The 27,353-nt window shown below is 37.3% G+C and overlaps 2 protein-coding genes across 2 annotated transcripts; one reads left to right on the forward strand and one right to left on the reverse strand.

The window, feature by feature from the left end:
• Window positions 1–1,487: 1,487 nt before the first annotated feature.
• On the reverse strand, window positions 1,488–5,473 carry LOC118265445 (acylphosphatase-2). The gene is made up of 3 exons (XM_035578320.2): window positions 5,254–5,473; window positions 4,025–4,151; window positions 1,488–1,672 (listed from the first exon to the last, which is right to left on the reverse strand). Exons 1-3 carry the CDS (start codon window positions 5,315–5,317, stop codon window positions 1,558–1,560), a joined length of 306 nt encoding a protein of 101 aa, XP_035434213.1. The 5' UTR covers window positions 5,318–5,473; the 3' UTR covers window positions 1,488–1,557.
• A 3,629-nt stretch (window positions 5,474–9,102) lies between these two features.
• LOC118265411 (phosphopentomutase) lies at window positions 9,103–27,066 on the forward strand. Its single transcript, XM_035578253.2, has 12 exons — window positions 9,103–9,430; window positions 10,301–10,468; window positions 15,349–15,440; window positions 18,897–19,142; window positions 20,309–20,528; window positions 20,998–21,182; window positions 21,672–21,877; window positions 22,599–22,720; window positions 23,252–23,428; window positions 24,003–24,099; window positions 24,755–24,908; window positions 25,662–27,066. The coding sequence occupies exons 1-12, from the start codon at window positions 9,362–9,364 to the stop codon at window positions 25,753–25,755; spliced, it is 1,830 nt and encodes a 609-aa protein (XP_035434146.2). The 5' UTR covers window positions 9,103–9,361; the 3' UTR covers window positions 25,756–27,066.
• The last annotated feature ends 287 nt before the right edge of the window (window positions 27,067–27,353 follow it).

Consider the following 27,353-nt stretch of genomic DNA (forward strand, 5'->3'; position numbering starts at 1 on the left):
AATCAGAGCGCCGAACACTGTCTCATTTCGATCTTGTTCAACGTCAAACATACTCGTACTAAGCCCTCTGAAAGTTCATAATGGATGTAAACATAAAAACGACCACTGAATATTAGTCTATCACAATTTTTGCGCTTAACAGGTGGGCTAAGATCCTAGTTTTAAAAGTTATTTATAGGTAAGTACTGCTGCCTAGTCTCTGCCAAATGTTTAGTTCCTTAGTCGGTTCTTATGATATTTGTAAAAAGAATAGGGATGGAAAGAAAGCTAATGTAGTTACTCTACTGTCACCCTTTTTTGAGGGGTACAATCAACTAATAACTTCTCCCGCCTAGGGTGAGGCGAGGTTTTAGACTCTTATTGATAAATAAACCACCAGATTTCAACTCCTACTCTTTGACCCGAAACCCCTTTAACCCGTTAGCCCATAGATTCAGATCAGGCATCAGCCCTACTGTTCCCATCTGTCGTGGGATGTTTGAGGCCCGCGTAGACTGCCGTCACGCTGCAAGTAAATGCTATACTTACTCGTACCTTTTTAACAAAACTTACTGGCACTTACAAACAAAACATAATCACACAATCAACTCCCAAATATTCCACACTAGCATTCCAAAGGAATCGATTACCTAATTACTACTGGATATTTCCACGGACAAACAGACCGTATCAACCATTTCAATAATAATAACCTACCGCTGTGCGATTTAAGTAGTAAATATTGTATTATTGATATTATTTACGATATTCGTTTTATCTTTAGACTGGCTTGCGTACATTATAAAGGGAGACAATGTTTTTGTCTGAACACATCACTTGGTACTTATGTACTTAACTTACTCTTTTGTGTACAAACTTAATTGTTGCTCGTGGATTTATTTGATTTCGTATTAAAGGTAAACTGATCCCGAGTATTTGGAGTGTTGATAGTATTTGTGACATCATTACCTACGTTAGGTCTTAAACATTTGAAGGGATAGTCAAAAGTGCACATACCATGTACAGAGTGCTTTTTCGCCTGAGATTTGCTATGCTTTGCTGAGGATGTGTTCTTTCAATAATCATATTCATTGGTACACATAGTTCACTGGTGGAAACGACCTCAGATAAGCTATGTTTTTTATATGGAAAGATGCGTGCTATGAATAGCTTCCTTACTATCGATACATTGCATACTAGAGCTGCGCATCTTCCTCGCACAGCTTCATAGCTTAGTATCAGCGGAAACGGTCAACGGTCAGTCAAGGTCTTAGTTTCATAGCTTAGCTATTATATCTTCGTATCATAGCTACATAGCACATCTCTGGTAGAAAAACAGTCACGTAATTATACGCACAATGTGGTTCCCACCTTTTGTCGGTTCTGTCAAGAGTTCCATTTCATACATGATCGAGCCCACACTGTCCACGCACTACTGAAGATTTACCTTCATCGGTTTTCTGACGGTGTAAAAAGCTAAATAAAATTTTGTATCACATCTTATTCATATATTTTTTAGAAAAAGAACACCTTAAAAATAAACATTACAATTAGGAAATCGATTACAAAAGTTTTGTATTAAAATCGAATAGTAAAGTCGGTGTATGCGATCTTTGCCAGGTACTCCCAGTTGGTGAGGTCACATTTCTCTATCTTGCAACCTGGAGACCCTGTGGTGCTTAGCCAGTCAATCCTGGGAAAAGAACAAATATCATATTATTTACTAATTTTAACCACATGGTTAGCAATCGACGGCGCCCATGGGCACCACCAAAGGATTTACAAGCGCTGCGTCTTTTTTTGGGACTGAGGATTGGAGATTTGAGATCTTGGGGTTTCGTTCAAGTATTATTCCCAATTCCCCCCCTTCCCAATCTTCCCAATCCTCGATTCCCGAACAATTCTTAAATTCCTAACCCCCAAAAAGCCAGCAACGCACTTGTAACGCCTCTAGTGTTTAATGTGTCCATGGGCAGCGGCGATTTCTTACCATCAGGCGATAAGTCTGCTTCTTTTTAATAAAAAAAAAAACACATTTACGGAGAAGGACGGATTTACGTCTGAAGTATCAAACTTTAAAAAGTAAATGTCTATGTATGATATACATTAAAAAGTAAATGAATACACGAATTCCTGCCTTCCCTTCCCTTCGAATAAATACTTCAAAAGCAATCCAACCATATCATAATATTATGCCATATTAATTCGCTATTGGCTAGTGATACACTAATAATAAATCAGAACAATCCGGAACCACAATAACAATCATACCATATGCATTTGGAACGATCCCAAATTGTTCATGTAATTGGCATTTCACATTAGAAAGCATATCTGTTTACTTGGAGCTGCGGGCTACCTAGCTGGTTTACTGAAGCTCCGGTTCGAAAAGCAGGAGTATGAACGGGGTGGTTTTTAGTCAGTAAGAGTGTGACACTCCCTCTCGCCTCACCCAAGGCGGGAGAAGTGAACAAACGACTTCTAAAGTGTTTTCGTAGAGGATTAAATATGTTTAAATGTGATTTAAGTATGTCCGACTAGGTGCAGTTGTTCACATTTCTGCGATATGGTAAGATGCAATTAGCTGAAGATCCCGATGAGGGAATCTATATATTAATACGTGATGCAAAAACTTTCGGAACATTTTTACGAAAATTGCGCGGACGTAGGAGCATAAAATTTGGTACACTTATAGTTTATGTGTAGGAGAAGTCCAGAAAGCTAATATTTTTCAAAAATAATGCTTATAAAGTACATTAAGGGTCTCATTTTAACATTTTGTCAAATACGATGCTATGCATGGTAGTGTGTGTAATGTTTTATTTATTGATTTAAGGTCTCAGCACACATATGGTTTCACATTATCGTTTATCTGTGTTGAACGGATCTTTGTTCACCTACCTTAAGTTATAAGTTGATGTTTTGAGCCCATGTATCTAGTGAACGTTGAGTGGGTCCGATTATGATTAATATTTTTTTTTGTTCTACCCGCAAATAATAATTATAGAAATGTGTAGTTTCTTGCTTAATTAACTTTTAACATCTGTTCTCAGTAACTATAACTAATGTTTTTATTAATGTTCTCATGTAAGTGAATTGTTGTATTCTTATGAGAATAAAGTTTCTTAAACCGGATATGGGATCGGAAAGGGATCGTCACCGTATCGCCTCGAGCCGTTCAGAATGGTTTGTATTAAACTCCCTACTACAACGCACACTAATCGGAATAATAACGTAATCGCCTCGCCTCGGAACAGGCTCCGAACTTGAATTCCCGCGCTTACGGCTCATCGTCCCCGCGCTTACGTTTCTCCGTCCCCGCGCTTACGTCTCTCCGTACCGACTAACTATCGTGTTAGTCTAGTCGGTGTCGCCTAGCCGTAGCCGAGTTGACGTACAGGCGCTGCTGATACGCTTTCGTTACGTGCATACGGTAGGTTGACGCCTGGTTGACAGCGAGGCGAAAGGCGTTACGGTTACGATCCCTTTCCGATCCCATATGTGTGCTGAGACCTTAAATCAATAAATAAAACATTACACACACTACCATGCATAGCATCGTATTTGACAAAATGTCAAAATTGACAGACATTGCGATGATATTCTCACGTCTCATATGAAAAGAGGTTTCTCATTGAAGGAGGTTTGGTTATTCATGATCCGCCGGAATATATTAATTTGAATTTCACAAAACTAATAGCAATTTGTTAAATAAAAATTATCCTTGAACGTATGGAAAGTGGTATTGTAAATTAAATCGTATATGGTCGAATTTCGACCACTAGGCGACCACTAGTTTAAATAGATAGGTCTATATATGTGTTTTTATAATACAAGCCGGTAAACGTGTAGACAGATCATCTGATGGTAAGCAATCGCCGTCACCCATGGACATCCGAAACACCAGAGGCGTTACAAGTGCGTTGTCAGCCTTTTGGGGAATAGTAATTTAAGGAGGTTGGGGTTGTTAAGGAATCGGGGATTGGGAATATGGGGAAGTGGGGGAACTGGGCCTAATATTGGGTAACAATAGTATAGTACTCACATGTGATCCAGTTGTGCCTTAGTGCCCTCTATTTTGCCGACAATGGTTCCTTTCTTGGAGTTCTTCACCCAGCCGCCCACGCGCAGCTGCTCTGCTAGCTCTTTGCAGTACTTTGTGAAGTAGCACCCTGTACGGGAGATATTATAATTGACGAGTTATTACTTTATTTAGGAACGTAGGTGATGAATCATATCTTAATTTTGTAGCTATTGTTTACTAGTCACTCAATATTAATAGCCAACCCTTAACCGACGAGCATGCATGAAAAGACTGATGACTGATGATGAAGCGAAAGAGGTAGGTATGTAAGATTCGTAGCAATTGGCGCACCTTGTCTCTCTGTGGTCTCTGCCTACCCTCATGGGACATAGGCGTGAGATCGAAGGAAGTATAGGTATCCTTTTTATATTACGTAGAGATTTTCACAGTGATACTAAGTTGAACTAAATAAGACGTGATTGTTATTTTGCTTTGCTTTAGTAATTTTTTACATCTCCGTTGTGAATTAATATTAGTAATTTTTCGGACCATGTAAACAGCCACATACTACATGTAAAATGGTGTTATCTATACAATATACACATTGTTAGTAATTTCGAATGTTTATTGTGACCGATTTCACGTCCAAATACCTCATTGACATCGACCCACATACAACTAAATCTAATTTTAAACAGTTGACTGATTAGCTCTTGGTTCAAATCAAATCAGCTGATCGTACTACTAATCTTAATTGAAACAATTGATAATTTCCAATTTGAAACATTTTAAAACAACTACTGAAAAACATATCTTCATTGGAATAATAATTTTTTAAACTGTCAAAACTTTTAAAATTTTAGTACATTTAAAAAAAACTTAAGGGAATATTAGATTAGGCTCTATTAGATCCATATTCCGTTTATTATATGCTAACGCATATATTTAAGTTAAAGAATAATCTCATTATTTTATAATCCAAGATAAAAGAACTTTTTGTAGAAAATAGCATACAAGGTTAAAGAACTTAATAGGGTAGATAACTAATTTTTATTTTAATGTCCGTCTTGTACATTATTTTAAAATATTAGACACGTATTTTTTTCTTATAGAAACAAATACTTTCGAAGATAATTATATCGATTTGAAATATCTAACTGACGATAACTGAATTTTCATACCCTGTCATCATCCCTATTGTGTTAACACCAGTAGCAGTTTCTTTGGTACTAGAATCTGATCATACCAACCTTGAACCTGTCCATAGACCTCAAATTCCACTGCAGCCAAAGCATTAGGATCATCGGTACCCATCACAAATGAATAACGCCTTTATTTCCAATAATTATTAGACACAAAATGCACTGCACTGAAAAAAATACCACGACTCGTTTCTTCGGTTCAGTATCGCGCCCAAACTATTGAAATCCGCCCGCCTTAGTGCCAATGTAATGGCAACCGCCCTACTTTATGTACATTTATTTATATACAGACTCAAGTACGTAATGTTTATGAGGTTCTTTGAACAAATGTTTTGTTTAAATCATAGTTGTTTTTGTCGTATTGACAGGAGATCATAAATAGGTATTAAATGGTTATTTATAGTATAATTAAATGCTTTTTTAATTGTCTTACATCAAATATTAAGTAATTGAACATCTTGAGCTGTTACCAAAACGCTGTTATAAAGTGCTTTCAGTTTCTAAGATTTACTTAAGTAAATGGCACGGTAAATTACTTATTTAGAAATCTAAAAATGTATTATATTATACGCAAGTATCATATAGGGTACGTTCTTTATAAAAGCATTTTTGTCGCCTATCCAGAGATCATAAAGATTATTTAAACCTCAGATCATCAGAACACCGTAGATGGATAATGGGATATGCCTGATCTGGAGCTGCGGATTACCTAATGGATTTATCGGGGCTCCGGGAACAGGGCATTTTTAGTCAGTAAGATGATATTCCGCCCTCAAAAAATAAATATAAATAAGGTTTTTTTCTCTAAAAACCTCCTCTTTTATGAAGTTCCTTAAAATTGAATACTGATAAACCAGGTTCCTTCATTCTAGGTATTTCAATCAGACTTATCATCAAATCTTCTACGCATCACTTTAGAACTACGTCCTAAAACAGGGTCCCTCAAAATGGCATCAACAGATATCATTAATTAACCTCCTGCTGTACAGCGGGCATTGAAGAAGGAAGCTCCCACCCTACGGCCAGGGCATGGAGTGGACTGTTCCGCAGGCAATTACAAATTATATGATTGCCCACTGATTGCACTAATCGTTTCCTAATAAACCGGACCGCTGACGTCCTATGAATGTAGGTGAAGGATTTAGTTTTTGAACGAGGGGGACTGAAAGAATGTAAGAGAGACACGTGGCGTATCTATGTGGCGGTGGAATAGAATATTTGTCACTACATCTCTTCTTTTGATATCTGGATGTTGGAAGAGCCTACTAAAACCCAGCTAAGCTATTCAGTTTCTTTTTTTAATGGGGCAATCCTGCCACAGCTTCCTGAAACTGCTGCAACTCTTGTAAGCTAGGAACTACAGTAAATACAACCATGAAAATACCGGAACATTAAAGTTCGGCACGACCCAGGGACATGAATGACCGTCTTGGATTCCGCAACGAAATAAATATGAAGATATTATTAGAAACTATTCAGTAACTATCAATTTCAACTTTCGAAGTAAGTTCGTTTGCATTCTCGTCCTTCATTGGTCGAGATTATTCTCACAACCGACAACATGGTGGACCGATATCAAGTGCACTACGATCTTTCGTATTGAAAGTTACAGAATAATCTTTTTTAGGTGGGAAAATCAGGAAGTGTCAGACTCTTGCTGACTAAAAACCACCCCGTTCTTACTCCTGCTCTTCGAGTCGGAGCCCCGGTAACCCAGCAGGCAGTCCGCAGCTCCGGGGCTGTCTGCAGTTCCGGGGTAGACTGCAGCCTAGCTGCTTATTTAGTAAAGACCGGGCAGCAGCGCTCTCAGCCAAATCTAAACCTTTTGAACTGCTGTCTCCAACCCGCGTGTTAAGCAGGGAGATTATGCTAAACCATGATTATGGTGGTATGCAATTGCTGATACTGATACGTGGCATTTCTTCTAGAATTTTTCTGCCCTATCGGCCATCATTCTACGCCGGATATGGACTGAAAAGTACCAAAGAGTACCAGTTGTACATCATATTGGGTTCCTATACGTACGTTGGGCAACTTGCCAATGTTGTAGAGAAACACTACAAACAGCAATAACCGATACAGGATGTAGGTTATGCCTTTAAATCAAAAGTACATGATTCACGGATCCATCAAAGAGGCTGGAGTGGAAATGGAGGTTGCAAAAGAGAATTGGTTCACTTCGCTTCAAGCTTCCTTGTGTGAACTGCTAAGGAGTGGAATTCTTTGCTGAAGTCTGTGTTTCCTGATGGGTACAACCTGGGTGTCTTCAAGGCCGGAGTAAATAGGTTGCTTATGTGGCCAATCATTGACCCATCAAATATAAAAAAAAAATTAAGGAATTTTATGTCTTGTCATCGATGTCGGTCCATTTTTTCCAAATATCTCTATATAACATCTCTAATTACCAGGCAAGTAGGTACCTACTCCATTCATTACAATAATAGGAAATGACAATACTTTTATTATAACTATCGTGAAACATAGAATATCTACTAAATTAACTAAAAACAGTTTCCTCACGTAAATACATATATTGAGAAAAGCTGTGCTAGTTTCAAGTCAAAGAGCGTCTGACACGGCGACGACGTCGCGTAGCCTAGCTTAGTAACTACTGAGCTACTAAAATTAACTAATTTAGGTAATGACAAGCCCCATTGCATGCCATGAGAAATAACTAAGATTATCATCAAAGTTGGTGATGAAATATCTTGTCTTATCAATCTTCACATTCACATTATTTGGCACATGCTACCTAATCTTCAGTACAAAAAGTGATCGTTAGTTTATAGTAGATATGTATTTATTTTTGCAAATAGGTTACAAAAATAATACCTACTTTTACACGTCAATCTCTTAAATAACTAGGTGATGCCGGTATTTCCTACCAAACTACTCTGCGAAGAAATACCAAAACAAACTCAGAGGTCATAATCTCTTTTAATGTCCAGACAAATCAAATAAAGAATAATGTGTGGAGATCCACGCAAGTTGATTCTGTAGTGGTCTTTAGGAATGTAGTTAGATTTTTTTTTGGGTGGGGTGGGGAGAATCATCCAATGACTTCTCTTGCCTTGAGCGAGGTGAGAGGGAGTGTCAGACTCTTACTGACTAAAAACCACTCCGTTCCTACTCCTGCTTTTCGGACCGAGGCCCCGGTAAAACCGCTAGGTAGTCCGCAGCTCCGGTTTACCAATAGATGGGTATATATTCTTACAAAGTAGGAAGGTACCTATGGCTACCACAATGTGTAGGTACTGTACAGTATTAGGTCAGTAAGCCAATACACCGGCTTCTGCGCAATGTGTCGTGGGTTCAATAGTTCGATTCACGTTATCTGATTCACAAACTGTTATTCCAAGTATGTATTACACAAATAAAAGACAAAACTGGTGTGCGGCATTAAAACAAACTAAAGAAAAACCTAAGTAATATGAATTCCTGAAAACTTGCCAATATGATGTTGGTATTTTAGCATTTTTAGTATTGACACATGCCCATGACCCGGTATACTCTTTGTAGACCGGTAGTATTCTGACCAAGATGGTTTTATTAAAGCGCCTGTTGTATAATTATTTCAATAAGAACTACATGAGTGACTTGGCTTTTAGTGTTCTGTTAGGCGCCCAATTTATAGGTATTATTAGGTATTATATGCCTAGTAGGTATTATTTTTAATTATGTGATATATGTATTATTTTATTTTCGTATTTTCAATCTATTATGAAGTAATTTAGTTATTTTTATAAAGAAATTATGTTGGTTTCGTTCGGAAACTTAATTAGATACGTGTATCCGAACGCCGAAGCTGTCAGCTGACGTATTGGAATGTACAATTTTATTGATACCCATGAAGTAAACCTTATTGCGAGTGAGTAGAGTTTACTTTGGTTTACATTTCTGTGTCTACAAATTAGACAGAAGTGCAACAGTGATCATTCGCGAAGTTTGTAATATCGGCATTTGTACAATAAAATATCAGTAAATTCTGTGTGAAGTCCGGATGTTGACGCGCGGTTTGTAACAGCGATAGACCGGTCATTCAATTCCTGGAAAAACTCAAGTGGAGTTCATTATTTTTCTGTATAAACTCAGTGTTCACTTTACCAAAAGACAATACTATAATTTCAATCGTAATTACCTTATTATCTTGAATAAAATGTCTGTTTGTGATAGTGGAGATGTGAAATTAGATGCCGCAGTAAACAATTGGCTGAAACTAGACAAGGTAAGTACTATTTTTTTTAATAATGGAAATATTTATGGTGCAAGGCACGTTAAGATCGATGCACTTTTGGCCTTGAGGTTGCAACTCTGCACCTAATTGGCTCAATTAAGGTAACATTGTGGTGGTCATGTCATATTTTAATAATTTTAACTGTTGTTAGTATAATTAAGTTTAATATGTATATTTTATTACAAAGTCTAATTGAATGATGCAATAACTTAACAAAATTAATTTGCTATGGTAGTTTTATTAGACTTTTAATATAATGTAATTATCAAATAATTAAATAAAATTACTAATTGCTGTAACAATAAATAAAAAATATTTTTTTAATATTAATTACTTTGCTAAATTAGAATTAGAATAATGTTAAATTTTCTTAGAATTCTCAAATCTTTCTATATTCATCGCCCCTAAAACAAGCCACTGACCCAAAGCTCTACTCTGCTAGTTCTGTATTCAAAGTCAAATCATTTATTCCAATAAATCATAAATTGGTACTTTTGAAATGTCAACAAATACCTAAATAATAGTCTGCCTGTCTATCCGTCAGTGAAGCTAGATGTTTGTTCCAGAGTGTAGCTTCAAATGGAGAAGAACAAGCAAAAAATTCTATACATTATCATACTAGAAGTTATTTAAATGACGGCCTACACAAGAATTAGAATTGAAAGTTCCATATTGCATCATGCTTACAAAAAATTACTTATCCTAATATCAACTCTATTATACACATTAACTGGTTTAACTTGGCAAAAACATTTTGACTCTAATTTTTTGCATAAATCTTGAACAACATTAATACCTCTATTATAATGTCCTTTTAGACTAATTTCATTGCTAAAAAATTATATTATTTTATCCTTCTAGAACCCAACAACTCGCAATGAAGTATTCGAAGACATATCAAATGGACGGTGGGATAAACTGCGAAGCTGTATGCTGCAGAGGCTCAAGTTTGGCACGGCTGGTCTCCGTGGACACATGGGAGCTGGTTACAAAGCCATGAATGATGTAGTTGTTCTGCAGACTGCACAGGTTTGTTATAGTTAACTACTTCTTATTACTTATTTTTACCCATTGTTTTATGTGCATGAAGAAACTACTCTATGTCTAATAGGGCACCATCTTCTTATAATAATAAGAAAACATTTTGAGTGGATAAAGTTCTAAAATAGGATTTTTCTCTAACTAACCTTTTTGGTCAACCACTCTGGTGGCCAAAACTGCAGCCTGAAACAATTATTTATATTAAATCATTATTTCGCTTTTTACCTACCTATTAATTAGTTGCCCTTATTTATAGATACTAATTTGAGATAAATGATTTTCTTAAAATTACAAAGAACTTTTTAAATAAATGAATAACCTTAGATATGAATCTAAAATTGTACACTACAGTTTATATGAACTCCTATCAAAGTGTAAATAATATTGATAAGTATGTAGGTAACTAGTATTGTTTATAGAGATCATTATTCTGATGTAATCATTGGTTTACTTTAAATACAGTGTTATCTTCTCAAGTTACAGTTTTAGATATGGCATCTATCTATCTATATGTATATATGTAGTTACAAAAAATGATATGTCATACCTTCTTATTTGATGGATTCTATCATGTATTGCATAAAACAATAAAGCTAGAAAAAGATTATTATTATAAAACTTTTTCTTCACAGTAAAGTTCCACAGGAACTCAGGTTCGGCGCGCCTTACCATTAAGAATTATCCTAGTGTATATCTATTCCAATATCGTCGTCCACTTTTACATGAGGCTCGTAATATAACTACCGTAAAGTCAATCTGGAATTTAATATAAGCACCTCTGCTCACCTATACGAGTATAAAAAGTATCTTCACTTTACTTATAAATGCAGTGCCTTTTATTCTGTTTATCTGTAACTAAAAACACTCTTATTAACCACCTTATCTTAATCGAATACCATATCCAATTCCCATTAAAACACATTTGTATGAAACAATTTATTACCTACAAGTGGTACAAAATATGCGTAATAAATTTCACCTTCAACGTGGTTTAAATATGAATCCGACGTAACAAACGAATGCAATTTTATATTTAGCTAGCAATACTGGCTCCGATCCGTGGTTTTGCTTACGGTAATAAAGAATTTGTTAATTCCAAAATAGGTATAATAGTTATGTACCTATAGCATTTATTTGTCAATACCATATAGTTACTTGTCATAAAAGAAATCTTCAAATAACTATATCCCATCCATTTTTTTTTTAAATTATGGGTCCCCAGTGTACTTTGAAACTGTTCGAGTAACCTTCGAACAGTTTCGTTATACGCTGCAAAACCTATTTCACTCCCTATCCTAAAATTGTATTGTAAATTGAAATTAAACGTCTCGACAGTTACTCGGTTTTGACTACACTAACAACAAGAGTGAAATTGTACTCTGTCTCAACTCAGTCTATAACTATCCGATAATCTTAAAGATTGGCACGCTAGAACAATATAAACTAATCATGTTTGCTTTATTAGTACGGTTAGAGAGAGAGAGAGATAGAGAGAGGGCTTAGTACGAGTTTGTTTTACGTTTAACGAGAGCGCGTTCGGCGCTGTGATTGGTTAGTTCTCGCTCTCGTTTCGTTTTCGTGCAACGTAAAGCAAACTCGTAATAAGGGTACAGATATGGCTACCACGCCACAGGAGGTAGTTTAGTCCGATTGCGATAACATAATCGGTTAATGTCGTACTTGAACTTATCACTTGACCTTCCGATGATATGAGTTAAATGACACTGTTTCTGTAATAGAACTATCTGTTACTATTTCCCTAAAATTATGTAAACCCCAGGTGAAGAATGGAGTTCCAGTTCAGTGGTACTCTATCGGAGAAACGTCCTATAGGTTCAGCAGTTAGAAAAATGGGCTTATTACACACACCGGCAAAATTAGGGGAACACAAAAAAAAAGGCGATGATTTTTCAATTATTAGCTTTTTATGAATATTTTTTCGATTTATTTAGGCTAGGATATTCAAAATAAATATGACACAATAGAAACTAGGGTTAAACATTATTTATTTATGGATAATTACAAAAATAAATTAAATTTAAGACTTTTAGATTTTATAGGGTCATTTTTTAATTTTAATTATCGTGAAAATTTTTATTAATCTACCGATTTAATACCTCGTATTGCCGCCGCGGGCTCTTATTAGGGCTTGAATACGTCTGCCCATGCTTCTAATGACACTGTCTATCATTTCCTGGGGCAAATTGGCCCACTCTTCAATTAACGCCAATTTCAATTCCTCAACATTCCTAGGAGGTGGAATCCTCTCCCGTACTTTGCGTCCAATCATGTCCCAGACATGCTCTATCGGGTTCATGTCCGGGGATCGTGCTGGCCAGTCCATTTGGGTAATTCCAATAACATTTAAGTAATCGCGAACCACGCGAGCAGTGTGCGGCCGTGCGTTATCGTGCATAAACACAAAATCTGGCCCTACAAATGGGGCAAAAGGCATTACATAGGGTTCCAGGATCTCGGTGATGTACCTGTGTGCAGTCAGAGAACCGCCTTCAATGATGACCAATGCTGTGCGGGCTGTTAAAGTAATGTCACCCCACACCAAAACGGACCCTCCTCAATATGACACCGTTTCGGTAAAATTGGCTTGATGGTACCGTTTTCTCCGATACATCCACATCCTTTCCCTTCCGTTGATGAAATTTACACAAAATCTGCTTTCGTCAGAAAATAAAACACGACCTCATTCATCGGACCAATCTTGGTGCTGACGAGCGAACGCTAATCTTGCGACTCGGTGACTTGCCTCAAGTTTAGGCCCTTTTGCTGGCACGTACGACTTTAAACCACATTCGTTTAACCTTCTTCTCACTGTTCGTTCACTTACACGCACATTACGCACTTCTTCTAAAAGGTTTCGGGTCTGCACAGCTGTTTGACGACGGTTTCTCAACGTTTGCACCTTTATGAAACGTTCATCTACGGCATTGGTTGCACGCTTTTTGCCTTGTTCCCGCCTTCGTACGTAAGATCCTGCCTGTCTGTATCGTTTAACACAACGGTGGATCACAGATACTGATACACCCAACGTTCGACTCACTGAACGGTATGTGTGACCTTCGTCGATCATTGTCACAGCTCTAGCGACTTCAGTAGCTGACAAATCACTCATTTTGTATGCAATACAATGTTAACTCTTCGAATAACAACAACAAAATAAGCTAGGGCCACTATTGACGGCTCCAACAAAATCCTTATCAAAAACAATTAAGAGCGCTAACGCTCAACAAACACTTGAGAGCGTATAATTTCTGTTAGATTGTTGAAAAATGACAAAATATCTCAAAATATTGTGTTGTACAAGGGTAATATCATAAATAAATGAACCACTTGACCAATCACTCACTAGTTTCAGAAAAATAAGACCTTTTTTTTGTGTTCCCCTAATTTTGCCGGTGTGTGTATAATAATGGACAATAATTAATAGGTATTACGTAAATTAAGTGTGAGAGAGCCATGCTTCGGCACGAATGGGCCGGCTCGACCGGAGTGATACCACGGGCTCACAGCAACGCTTGCGTGTTGTTTCGTTGTGTAAGTGAGGTTACCGGAGGCCCAATTACCCCCAATCTTCTTAATCTAATCTATCCCCCAAAAGGCCAGCAACGCAAGGCGGCGGCGATTCCTTTTCCTTAAGGTGATCCGTATGCTCGTTTACCATAAAAAAATACCCACGTATCTGAATATGTATTAAATAGCTAAATTAATATTGTTACGTGATAACCTTACTACTAATTTCTGCGATGCGATTTAGAACTCCCATACAAAACTACGCCGCACTAAATCGCATCGCAGAAATTCGCAGTTTTGTGTGGGAGCTCTTAACTAAATAAAAAAAATACCTATCTAGGCGCTCTAATCAATTCTTTGACACACTAATTTGTCCGAAAATAGAAGGAAGAACCTGTGTTAGAAATAGAAATATGACGTTATTGAGGAAGGAAAACCAATTATTTAATGGATGTCAATTGAACAAACATATCTCGGTATATTTTATAATTTTCTGAAGTAGGTGTTTATAACGGCACACCCTCTATATTTTCATTATGTTGTGTCTAAAATATTATTTTATGTCAAACATTGCCTGTAGATAAAACCTACATTTACACTGATCTTTGATCAAAACCGTAATTTAAAAAACGTCTAAGTACAAATTACAATGCAATAGTTACACGTTACACGTTCACGTACACATAGCCATAGCATATCTTTGACTACGTGTCCTGACATTTCTAAAGAGATTACCTAAAATAATAAAATAATTTCATCATGCATTTTTATCCTTTCAAGTATTTTTGAATTGAAATCTTGTAATATCATCTGCATTCCAATTATAATATTGAGTACCAACCTATCTGTTGTATGTTAATAATAAGACAAACCATAAAATAGAGCTTAACCCTCGTACCATGGCGTACACGATAACCCGTCGTATCGATCCTAGCTATCTTATAAAAATTTATGACATGGCGCCTAGCGGTTCCACAAAAAGGCTAACATTTTTGCTTCTAGTCATCCCTATGTAATATGTATAGAAAATTAGGAATTATATACATAGGGTACATATATTTGATCCCAGTAGGGCTATTGCCTACTCCGGATCTGCAGACTATCTAGCGGCGTTACCGGAGCTCCGGCTCAAAAAGCGTAGCAGTAGAAACGGGATGGTTTTTAGTCAGTAAGAGTCTGACACTGACCGATGCGAGAGGGATCGCATCGGTCAAGGCGGCAGAAGACATTGGATAATTCCCCCAAGGGGAAGAATGTAACGTATGTAGTAGTATAAGTAAACCTCCCCCTTCCTACTCCAATCAGGACTGGGTTTTGATAAACTTAAATGTTATTTCCAGGGCCTCTGCTCATACATAAAGAAAGTGTGCGACCCAAGCCAGGTACAGAACGGAGTCGTGATTGGCTTCGACGGCAGATACAACAGCAAAAAGTAAGTTTCTTTAAAAATATCCAGAGTTGGCTGTGACAGAATGGAATATAGACTGACAGAACGAAGATATAGAGAAGATGTTTCCCCCATCATATACGTAGTTGGCAGGCACAATTGTGCGCTGCTCACGAAACTTTCTGCTTCGCACAGCAAAACTGTCGAATGAACTGTCGTCGGCTGTATTTCCGAAGCGATATGACATTCAAACCTTTAAGAATAGAGCTTATTCCTTCTTAAAAGGCCGGCCGGCAGCGCACCAGTGACTCCTCTAGTGCTGCGGATGTCCATGGGCGGTACTTATCACTTACCATCAGGTGTCACGCCTGCTCGTTTGCCAGCTATTTCATAAAAAAAAGAATTCTAACTGGTGACTACCAAGACTACGTCTTCCTGCGCTGACTTATTTTTTAGTCTTACGTCAGGATATAGATCATATGAACGAGTACGTTTGCGATCCCGATAACGTATCCCATAATGCAGAGGCCTGTGGACGCTTATCTTTAATATGAGTTGTCAAACTTAATAAACTTGTTGATATTTAACTCATAAACCACTTAAACTAAAAAGGTTTGCTATCAAAATTTAAACAGCATTAGGTATAACGTTTAGGCTTTTAATATCGTTATCAAAATGGATCTAGAGTTTATCTTTATATCCGTAAATAAATCAGCTACACCCAATCAGTAGCTGCCTCGTTGCATTTGCGTACGTGGTAGTTGCGTCCAAATGTTCTTATCTTGAAGTTATCATGATGTCATTAGGTCACTTATTGACGAATATTTTTGTTTACAAGTGTTTATGTTGTAGATAATAATGTTAAATCACGCCTGTTTTTCCTTAAGGAGAAGATAGATATGTTTCTGACGTATGTTAACGTTTGGTCAGCGGTTTCTAGTCCTTTTGTAATAGGGATCCGGTTATTGTAGACCTTATTGATCACTTTACAAGTTAATTGTGGACTCCGAACTATAACTGAGAATTTTAAAATTAAATATGCCATCCCACTGTAGCACTTTATCTGACTATAAGAGTTTTAAAGCCCAAGCCCAATTCAAAACGGAGCTGTGGAATACCTAGCGGGTTTACTAGGGCTCTGGCTCGAAAAGCAGGAGTAGGAACGGGGTGGTTTTTAGTCAGTAAGAGTCTGACTGCACAAAGGACTCTGACACTCCCTCTCGCCTCGCTCGAGTCTGGAGAAGACATTAGATGATGTACCTCATTTAAAAAAAAATCAGAAAAAAGTTAATATCTGCAAAAAGTAATCAAATCAAATCACTTTAATGCATCCCTAGTGTACAATGTAACTCGAGTAACCGGTTAGGCACTCAAAAATCCCACTAGCGACCTCTACATCATCAATACAGTTCACAGTACTTATTGCAATATCAATAAAGGTCATTTTTGAAGGATAATTAAAATGAATATGCCCTCTAAATATTCTACCTAAGTATGTAGGTTCTTGTAAAACGATACGATCACGACTTGCTTTGTATTTGTAATCGAAGTCATTCAGTGACTTGTTTACGTGAATGTATCGTACGTACTTAGAGTATTATGACGTTTCTCCTTTTAATGCTTTACTTAAACAATGGCGATGGATAGTTATTGCAGTGATAATGTGTTGTGTTATCAGTCACAGAATCTGTCTGTCGATATTTTCCTAGAAATAAATGCAACTTGGCTCTTGTGCCAAGAAATTGTGTGTAGCGATAAAAGTAAGAAAAACATTTGCTAGGTAGTTACGTAAAATGTTTGCTATAGCAGAATTTGTGAAATAAATCAATATACCTATTGCCTAATCATATGTTCAGACTCTTGAGTTCTTGAATTCTACCTACTTACATTAGCAAAACCTATACTGTAAGCAAAGTCACTCAAAGTTAAATCATTTATCATTTAAAACCGACAAGCTGGACAAATTCTTATGATATTTGAGTACAAGGGACTTAATCAGATGGTACTATAAAAAACATTGTTAGAAAACAACATGTTCGTATTCTATTTCGTTTAACTAACTCTTCTGTAGTAATCACCTTCGGGAGACAAAACTGGACAAAACACTTGATTCCTACGCCGACGTCTGACGTGGGTATTCAAATGTCGGTCGTTAAATGAATTCACGGAACTTAAGCATTATTACCGGACAGTATTGCCTGGCGAACATGATGAGCCGTTTGCAAAGGACAATGCTCTCTTTTCAATGAAATTGTCTGATGTTTGACGGTAGGAATAAGCAGGCACCTTTTTATAAAGGAGCTAATTGGCCATGTCACGTGAATTTGCTTCGGCACGAATTGGCATTGGGCAGGCTTGATTGGTATCACGGGCTCACAGAAAATCGGCTTACATTGTGTAATTGTATTTCGGAAGTCCATCCCCTCTCTCTAACCCAACCCCAAAATCCCAATCTCTTTGTATGTTACTTGTGGATGTGAATTACACTTAGGAGCAAAGAAATGGAACCTCTAGCGGTTTTGCTTTTTCTTTCTGCGAAATACAACACATGTGTTGTTTGACGTCGATTTTCTGTGAGGCCGTGGTATCACTCCGGTCGAGCCGGCCCATTAGTGGCTCTCCCATACTTAAACGCACGTTTGTCGTTTAGAAAATGAGAAGCTTTTAATACATATCTCATTTCAAAGTCAAATCTTTTTATTCCATTGTCCCGTTATTGTTTGCCATCAATCTTCATTACATTGGTAACACAATATTTGTCGCCAAACATTTGTATCTATTCAGCCAATTGGATCCAGCTTGCACGTTGGATGTAGACTAGCTAAATGCAGTCCCAACCAATTGCCTTCGATTCAATTGATCGCGATTAATTTATGGCTAATGGTACCTATTACCAATTAGCAGATGTTCTCGGCTCCGCCATTTTTTATGCTGTTTAGATTGTCTCGAAAAATAATTGTTCTTAAATTAATCTCAGTAAAGTAAGCAGAGTTGAAGTACTGTTTAGGACCGTAAGTATATTTAATTCAGTTAAAGAGGAGTAATTCTGTTGTGAGTGAGTGCATTAATTTTGTTATCTTCTAGGTTATTTTCTTTTTCTATCCCTTTGACTGAATATTAGTGTTACATTGTTCTCACATAGTTGAAGCTATCGAAACAATGTAACCAAGAATTGTATTGTGAATCTGATTGAAAAAGAGTAACCTATGGAGTTTCTTGCTCGTTCTTCTCCATAGGAATCTACTCTTTGGAACGAGCAAATAGCTTCACTAGAACTGACTGACAGACAAGCGTTGTTATACTTGCAAGCATATTATTATACTTGCTTTAACGTGCCTTCCTAGTCTATTTGAAATGAATAATTTTGACTTTAACTTTGGGGCAGTTGGCATTTCACGATAACTCGACTACCTTTTAGGCTAATGGAAACTAGGGCTTCACGTCGCTCCTATTCCGTAATTGTCCCAACGAATTTGTAAATTTAAACACTTATTCTTCCAGGTTCGCCGAGCTGACAGCGAAGGTGTTCGTCTCCTCATCAATACCAGTCCACATGTTCAGGGATGTGGTGGCCACACCCCTTGTGTCCTTCGGCACTATACACTACAACGCAATAGCTGGAGTCATGGTGACCGCCTCCCATAACCCACGGGAGGATAATGGGTACAAAGTGTATTGGAAGAATGGATGCCAAATATTGTCGCCTCATGATTATAATGTACTTGATGAAATTAAGCAGTGTTTGGAGTGAGTATCTGTTTGTTATTTTTGTTTCATATTATGGTGAATCTGTTTGTTCTTTAATATTTTACCTAACAGAGTGTTTCGACTCTCTCATTGGACGAATAATTTTAACGTCACGTCACGCCTTTTTATCCCTAAGGCATAGGTTGTGCACCTCTGCCTAACGGCACGTAATGCCGCTATACAAATATTTTAATTTTTTAACTATTTTAACGCCCGTTCTATGAAGTTTTATTGGTTTTTTGTTTCGTATTTTTATTAGCACTAAAACTGCTCAAAATACAAACTATGAGTGAGTAGCGCTGTCGAGGAATTGATAGACAGAAAACAGTCATAGTTAGATTGGTCATGCATTGAATTTTAATTATAGCCCTTTGGGCACGTTCAGTACCCCTGGGATCCATAAGGTATATTGTTTACCTTATGTCTTTACAGAAGTTTTCTATTGATATCTGTGTAATTGCAAATACAAATGCAAGTATTGAATATCGGAGTTGATTCCGAGATTAAGCGCGTTTTTCTCTCCACCTTCATATTATTATAAGTGCCCGATAAACTTATATGACAGATAGTGCATACAAATTACATTCTTAATTCAAAGTTATCTGATACATAGCGGCTATCCAGACATTGTGAAACAAGCCTTAAACGGCATTACGAAATTCAAACTGTGATATTTCACCCATTACCTAATAACGAATACACCATTTAAAAAAAACATATCTATTAATTTTATTATAACTTTCGTGAGATATACTAAATTAATCATTATGTTATCGGCTTACTCACGTAACTGTTTGACGAGGAGCTCGACTAGTTTCAAGCCATGCTAGAGGCTCATATTCATGACGTAGTAGCAATGCGACAATCGCCGCGTCGCGTCGCGGAATGCTGCTCATGAATATGAGCCATCTCAATTAACATATCTATACTAATACATATTATAAAGCTGAAGAGTTTGTTTGTTTGTTTGAACTCGCTAATCTCCGGAACTACTGGTCCGATTTGAATAATTATAATTATAAATAATTATTTCTGTGTTGGATAGCGTATTTATCGAGGAAGGCTACAGGCTATTTAACATTACGCTACGATCAATAGGAGCCGAGCAGAGCGGGTGAAACCGCGCGGAAGTAGCTAGTCTCTTATAAAGTTCCACCTCTTTCCAGCATACCAGACGAACACTGGAATATCAAGGACATTCGCTCCAACCCTCTAGTATCAGACTGCCATGATGAGGTCACCAACAAGTATATGGAGTCCATCATCACGCCCAGTCCTGAAGTAGCTGAGGAGAATAGGAAGGCAGCCATCGATATAGTCTACAGTGCCATGCATGGAGTTGGATATGAATATGTTAAGAAGGCTTTTGCTACTGCTAATTTGAAGGTAAGATGTTATTTAGAAAAGATTTTACATCATTCTATTTACTAGAATTGGAACTTGAAACGGGATGTTTACAATGTTTTTCTATTTCTATGAGTTTCCAATGGTATGGGGCATGGTAAATATCCCGTTTCAAGTTCCAATTTTAGTGTTAGTGACCATCTACACTAAGCTCAAGATCACCGTAGCTGCGGACAACCTAGCGGGTTACCGTAGCTCCGGCTCGAAAGGCGGTAGTGGGAACGGGATGGTTTTTGGTCAGTAAGAGTCTGTCTGACACTCCCTTTCGCCTCGTCGAAAGTATTTGTTTCTGTAAAAAACTACAAAATACGTGTCTAATGTTTTAAAATATTCTACCAGACGGACATTAAAATAAAAATGAGTCATCTACCCTATTCTAACTAGCCTAATAAGCATTTTACTAGTCTAATTTAATTTTAGTTAATAACAAGTCCATTTTAAAACGTTACAGGAACCAATAAGCGTGAAACAGCAACAGGATCCGAACCCTGACTTCCCAACAGTGACATTCCCTAACCCAGAAGAATTAGACACCCTCAAGTTGAGCATAGAGTTGGCTGAACAGAAGAAAGTCAAACTGGTGCTCGTCAACGACCCTGATGCTGATAGGCTGGCTGTCGCCGAGTTTGATGATAGGTGAGGATATTTTACCATTGCTAGCTACTCCCGCATGGTTCTAGTCGCTGCTCGGCTCCTTATTGATAGCGTAATATTTTAAAGGCTAAAGCCTAACTAGCACGTTCAAAGAAACTATTCAGCGCTACGGGTAGCGGGTTAAATCCCCTCCCGGAACAACTCTTTGTGTGATCCATAAATTGTTGTTTCGAGTCTGGGTGTCATGTGCATGTGAACTTGTATGTTTGTAAACGCACCCACGACACAGGAGGAAATCTTAGTGTGGGGCAACGTTTTTATATCTCTATATACAAAAATCAATTGCTGTTCGTTAGTCTCACTAAAACTCAAGATCGGCTGGACCGATTTGGCTAATTTTGGTCTTGAATTATTTGTGGAAGTCCAGGGCACGTCTAAAAGTTGAGAAAAAAAAATGTTTGAGGCGGTACGAAGTTTGCCGGGTCAGCTAGTAAAAAAGTAGAACTAACAAAGAACATATTCTTCTTCCAGCACAAAATCCTGGCACATATTCAGTGGCAACGAGATGGGAGCCCTGCTGGGCTGGTGGCTGCTGCAGCAGTACGGCAGGCGAGCCAACCACATGCCGGAGTCCGAGGTCTACATCATGGCCAGCATTGTCAGCTCCAAGATGTTGCGCGCCATCGTCAAAGGAAGGGGGGAGTTTGTGGAGACGCTCACTGGGTTTAAGTGGATGGGTGAGTTTCGTGGATTGTTTTATGTGGTTCTTTTGCAATGATAACATTACACGTCCAGTATTATTAGCTATAAATGTGTTGTGAGTCATTGTAAAAAAAAGCTAGCTGAGACCGAGACTCTTATTGGTAGCCTTTTGAACAGAGCAGAGAGATTTGCATAAGCTGCGGACAACGTAACAGGTTACCGGATTTCCGGCTCAAAGCTGAAAAGCGACGACGGGGTGGTTTTTTGTCAGTAAGAGTCTGAAACTCTCTGTTGGGTCATCCAAGGCAGGAGAATTTCATTGGATGATTTTTTCCCCCTCAAAAAAAAAAGAGATATTTGGAATTGGTACAGTAATCTTATAAGAATTGATCACAAGTAAAGCGGAGCGGAAGACAGTTAACCTGCTCCTAGTGCTTTCAATATTTTTTTTTTATATATTTTAGCTTTTTCTTTCTTCTGTGCTTTCTTTATTTGGAACAATCAATCAAAAAATAACATTATAAGAACTAATTAAAATTATGTTATCGGCTTACTCATTTAACTGTTTGACGAGGTGACTCGTGTGTCGCGGAATGCTGCTCATGAATATGAGCCTCTAGCATGGCTTGAAACTAGTCGAGTTCCTTGTCAAATAGTTACGTGAGTAAGCTGATAACATAATAATTAATTTAGTTTGTCTTACGAAAGTTATAATTAAATTATTGTAAGGCCTGTACATGATTGTGTATACTCCAGGTAACACAACGCTCCTACTGGCGCAACAGAACAAGATGCCGCTGTTTGCGTTCGAGGAAGCCATCGGCTACATGTGCGACCATCGCGTGCCCGAGAAAGATGGAGTCTCCGCCGCGGTGCAGGTTTGTGACCGTATTTGATAATATTCATGAATGCTATAGTGTTAAATTAATTTAAATGTCAGAATCATGAACAAGATGGAATGCAAATAATTTCTGATTTAATATAAAAGTTAATGCTTAATGATATAGGCACTATAGCGAAGTTTGCTGATGAGAAGGCATAAATCCACTTTTTGCCAGTAGGCACCTAATGTTTTCATTGATCGGGTAAATAATCTATTCCTGTACTACACAATTCTTGGATCTGGTAAGAAGTATCTTCGACGTAAATATTTTACTTCAATTGAGTATCTTTTCAACATTTCAACTATATTTTTAACCGACTTCAAAAAGAAGGAAGTTCTCAGTTTGACCTGTATGTATGTACGTTTGTTTGTGCGCGATTATCTCGCGTTTTGATGGCAGTTTTCAACTAAGTGTTTTCAGATTTATTAGATGGTTTTGGGTACATTAACTGACTTAGAAAAAAAAGGTACGTAAAGCTAGTTAAAGGCGGTTTCCTTTTTTAAATAAATGTTTTTTTATTCCCAGGTGGCATCCCTAGCCTCCCACCTATACCTGTCAGGCTCGTCCATAGTGAACCAGCTGCAGTCTCTATACGCCCAGTACGGGTACCACGTGACGTACAACAAGTACTACATCTGCCACGAACCCGCCACTATACAGAAGATATTTAGAAGAATCAGGAACTACACTGGACCTGGACAGGTGACTATATTTGAAATTACTTTTATATGTATATGCAACGTCACGCCTTTTATCCCCGAAATAAGAAGAATAGAATAGAATTTTATTTGCTCAAAGGGTAGGTAGCGCACATTAAGACACGTAATGTCGCTATTCAATGTACACCCACTTCCACAGTAAATAGTCACGAAAGTCAGACACCGTAACCCGAATATCAATGTCCATACTTGCTCGTGTTAAATGTGTCTATCTGTATTCATTATTTTTTTTATAGTATAAACCTTTAAACGAGCAGATGGATCACCTGATGGTAAGCAGTCGCCGCCGCCCGTGGATACCGTTGAGGGTTAGGAATTTAAGGTTGTTGGGGAATCGGGGATTGGAAAAGGGGGTAATTGGGCCTCCGGTAACCTCATTCACTCAATGCAAGAATTGTTTCACGTCCGTTTTCCGTGAGGCCGTAATATCACACCGGGCGAGCCGGCCCATACGTGCTGAAGCATGGCTCTCCCACACCTAAATACCTAGATTATTTCGTGGATTATTGAAAGCTTACTTAAGCATACACTCTAAAGACAATTTCCTATACTTGCAGTATCCCAAGAAAGTCGGTGACTGCGAGATAGTGTTCCTGAACGACTTCGTGGCTGGAGTCAAGATACCTGAGAAGGCCAATGGTGAAGGCCATCTTAGTGAGTATTTGTGCTATAAACTTATAATACATGTGTCTTAACATACCTATATTTAAAAACAAAACGTAAATAAAATAGACGAAGATGTGAGCAAACGAATAGGCGTCATCCATGGATTTCTGCAACACCAATTACTTTCTGCAACCTGAAGAGTTACAAGTGGATACTTTTAGGGATTTGGAGTTATTGGGGATTAGGGATGGAGTGTGTCTACGAGGATTGGTCGAGACCCAATCTTTTTTTCACTGTAGGACTCTAGACTCCAGTACAATGTTTTGCCTACTTTTGCAACGTCACACCAGGTGTGAAGGTCCTTTTATCGCCGAAGGCCGAAGAGGGTAAGCAGAGGTGCACCTGCGCATTACGGCTTGTGATGCAACTGTACAATACACACTTACTTTCACCATTTATGTTATAAGTCCCATGTTGCACCATTTATGTTATAAGTCCCGAGTTGACCCTATCACCATATACACCACTAAAAAGCCCAGTAATAATTTGCCCGACCCGAGACACCTTGCCCGGCAGGCGGCAGTCGTTTCAAAAGTGCCTAATTTAGGATTAATTGAAATAAATGCTTTGACTTTGACTTTCGGACTTGCGACCAAGGAGGCAGTATTTTCCCTACTTTTATATAATTTATTTTCGTCTACAGACGTCCTAGGCACGGGGCTAGACCAAGACTACACGTCGGGCGAGATGATAATGTTCCGCTGCAGCAACGGGCTGAGCGTCACCTTCCGCACGAGCGGCACCGAGCCCAAGCTCAAGTACTACTCCGAACTTGTGTGCCAAGCACCCACTAGGAGGTAAGCAGAGTTCATACGTACAGCATCACTATTTTTATCCTTTACTAGCGACCAGCTTCGCGTTGGTGCAATGGTGATACATAATGAATATATTATACACTAGCTACTTCCACGCGGTTTCACCCGCTATAGCCTTCCTCCATAAATGCACTATCCAACACAAAAAGAATTATTCAAATCGGACCAGTATGCCCGAAGATTAGCGCGTTCAAACAAATAAACAATCAAACAAACAAACTCTTCAGCTTTATAATATTAGTATAGATATAAACTGTACTGTACTATTTTGATTTTTCAATGAGATTATTTAAACTTAAATGACGTGCTTAAGATACCATATACCATATAGCCACATTTCATCTGTTTGTTATTGAGTCCTATGATATAAACCATGTTTGTATAGATTAAAGTACTCAAAATAGAAAAATCCAATCTAATTTTTTGCAATCGGGAATCGAACCTAAGGGCTTAAGGGCTAAGGTTAAATCTTGTGTGTTATCTTGCGACTGGTCCTACAATTCAATCCCAATCAGCTAGGTTATTCTGTTGCTGTGAATTCGAGTTTTGGAAGTGAGCTCGATCGCATTCTCGCCCGTCATTGGTCGAGATTATTCTCACAACCAAGTCACTTGGCAGACCGCGATCAAGTTCACTTTGAATGTTTCAAATTGACAATTACAGAACAGCCTAGCAGAACATACTATTTCATATCACTTATTTTATAGATCTTAATAGCCTATGTTTTATTTACAGTGAACAAGAATCAATGAACGAAAAAATGAAGATTATGGTAAAGGAGTTTGTAGAAGAATTACTGCAGCCCAAAGAAAACGGTTTGTTAGGTTAAACCTTAAACTGTTATAGAAACTATCTACATAATCACATCTTACTATTATAATTATTACAAGATAATATCTTGTTCACCTAATGTAGGCTATTGTTTTTTGTTTTATTCACTAGATGGCGCTCTTCTTTATTTCTTCTGCAGAGAATTTTAGTTAACGTCAAATGATTGGATATTCAATTTTTGATATCTACAGTGATTGGACAGACCTAATGCTACAAGACCGCCATCTAGTGGACAAAAAATGATAGCCCTCTTTATGTCAATCTTAAATTCTAAGCTAAATCGATTTTAATGTCAAACGAATCGATTTTACAATCGAGTGAGATTTTATAACTTTCTTAATTTTGAATTTCGTTTTTTAAGTTACCGATGATTGAATCAAGGTATAATAATTATATTTTATTTTTTATATTAATTTATATTTGTATTAAATTATTTTCAATTAATAGTTTATGTAGGTACAAAAATAAAATGGCATTTTACAAACAGATTTTAGATTTAATCTATTGCCAAAGAAATTAAAATCATTCCACACTGTGATTGTTTTATAACCTCTAAACTTTGATTTTATTTGGTAACTTTGAAAATATTGATTCTTTTTTCATCTACTTATACATAATCTTCTCCCAGCGGCGTCGCCCGTATTCCCATGATATATCACCCAAGTCAGCTCATAACCTGTCTGTATACCAAATTTCATCAAAATCCGTTCAGTAGTTTCAGCGTGATTGACGGACTAACATCCAAACAAACAAACTTTCACATTTATAATATTAGTGTGATTATGATACCGACTTACCCACGTAACTGTTTAACGAGGAACTCGACTAGTCAGCCAAGCCATGCTAGAAGTTCATAATATTCATGAACAGCCTTTTGCGACACCACGCCGCCGACAGTCGCTGCTACTCGAATTTCGCGCCCATTCCATATGAGCCTCTAGCATGGCTTGAAACTAGTCGAGTTTCTCATCAAACAGTTACGTCAGTAAGCCGATAACTTAATATATTATTTTTTTCTGAATGTCTTATAAAACTTATAATAAAATTATACATATTATACAATACTTATACATATTATATGTATTCATACTTAACTTCTTTCTTGGCATAAGAAGCTAAATAAATATTGTTAATTTAGAAAATGTTCAAATTATTACCCAGTGAAATGTTGACAATTATTCTGAAAAGTGTATAATATCTTAAGATTTTCATTCCTTTATAAATATGAATCCTGCATTTAAAACCAATCGATTGATTTTATAATTAATCTTTAATGTTAATAGAAAATAAAGTATAGTTAATAAAATTATTATAACATTTTTATTTTTTAAACAAAATATGTCGTTTATAATCTATGACATACTGACATTACTGACAAAATAAAAAACATCTTCTCATAGTACAATGTCAGCAGATTATTCTAAAATCAGACAACATGATTATTACGACTAAACGATTAATTATAAAGTTCTAAAATGAAGACAAAAATTACTAAATAGTGATCAGCCTTTTACGAGTTAAAAAAAAAGGATAATCTCATTTCACAATTTTTTTCTATGTTTCTGAGATTAGTCTAACGCGACGTCTTGCGTAAGT

Source organism: Spodoptera frugiperda, chromosome 28, assembly GCF_023101765.2.
Source record: "Spodoptera frugiperda isolate SF20-4 chromosome 28, AGI-APGP_CSIRO_Sfru_2.0, whole genome shotgun sequence".
NCBI lineage: Eukaryota > Metazoa > Arthropoda > Insecta > Lepidoptera > Noctuidae > Spodoptera > Spodoptera frugiperda.

Excerpts from the sequence above, each read along its gene's own strand:
- LOC118265445 (XM_035578320.2), bottom strand. The coding sequence starts at position 5,317 with ATGGGTACCGATGATCCTAATGCTTTGGCTGCAGTGGAATTTGAGGTC. Across the intron at positions 4,152-5,253 it reads GGTCTATGGACAGGTTCAAG|GGTGCTACTTCACAAAGTAC; the intron begins GTTGGTATGATC and ends TCTCCCGTACAG. Across the intron at positions 1,673-4,024 it reads AAGGCACAACTGGATCACAT|GATTGACTGGCTAAGCACCA; the intron begins GTGAGTACTATA and ends TTCTTTTCCCAG.
- LOC118265411 (XM_035578253.2), top strand. The coding sequence starts at position 9,362 with ATGTCTGTTTGTGATAGTGGAGATGTGAAATTAGATGCCGCAGTAAAC. Across the intron at positions 10,469-15,348 it reads TTGTTCTGCAGACTGCACAG|GGCCTCTGCTCATACATAAA; the intron begins GTTTGTTATAGT and ends TGTTATTTCCAG. Across the intron at positions 21,183-21,671 it reads GTCGCCGAGTTTGATGATAG|CACAAAATCCTGGCACATAT; the intron begins GTGAGGATATTT and ends TTCTTCTTCCAG.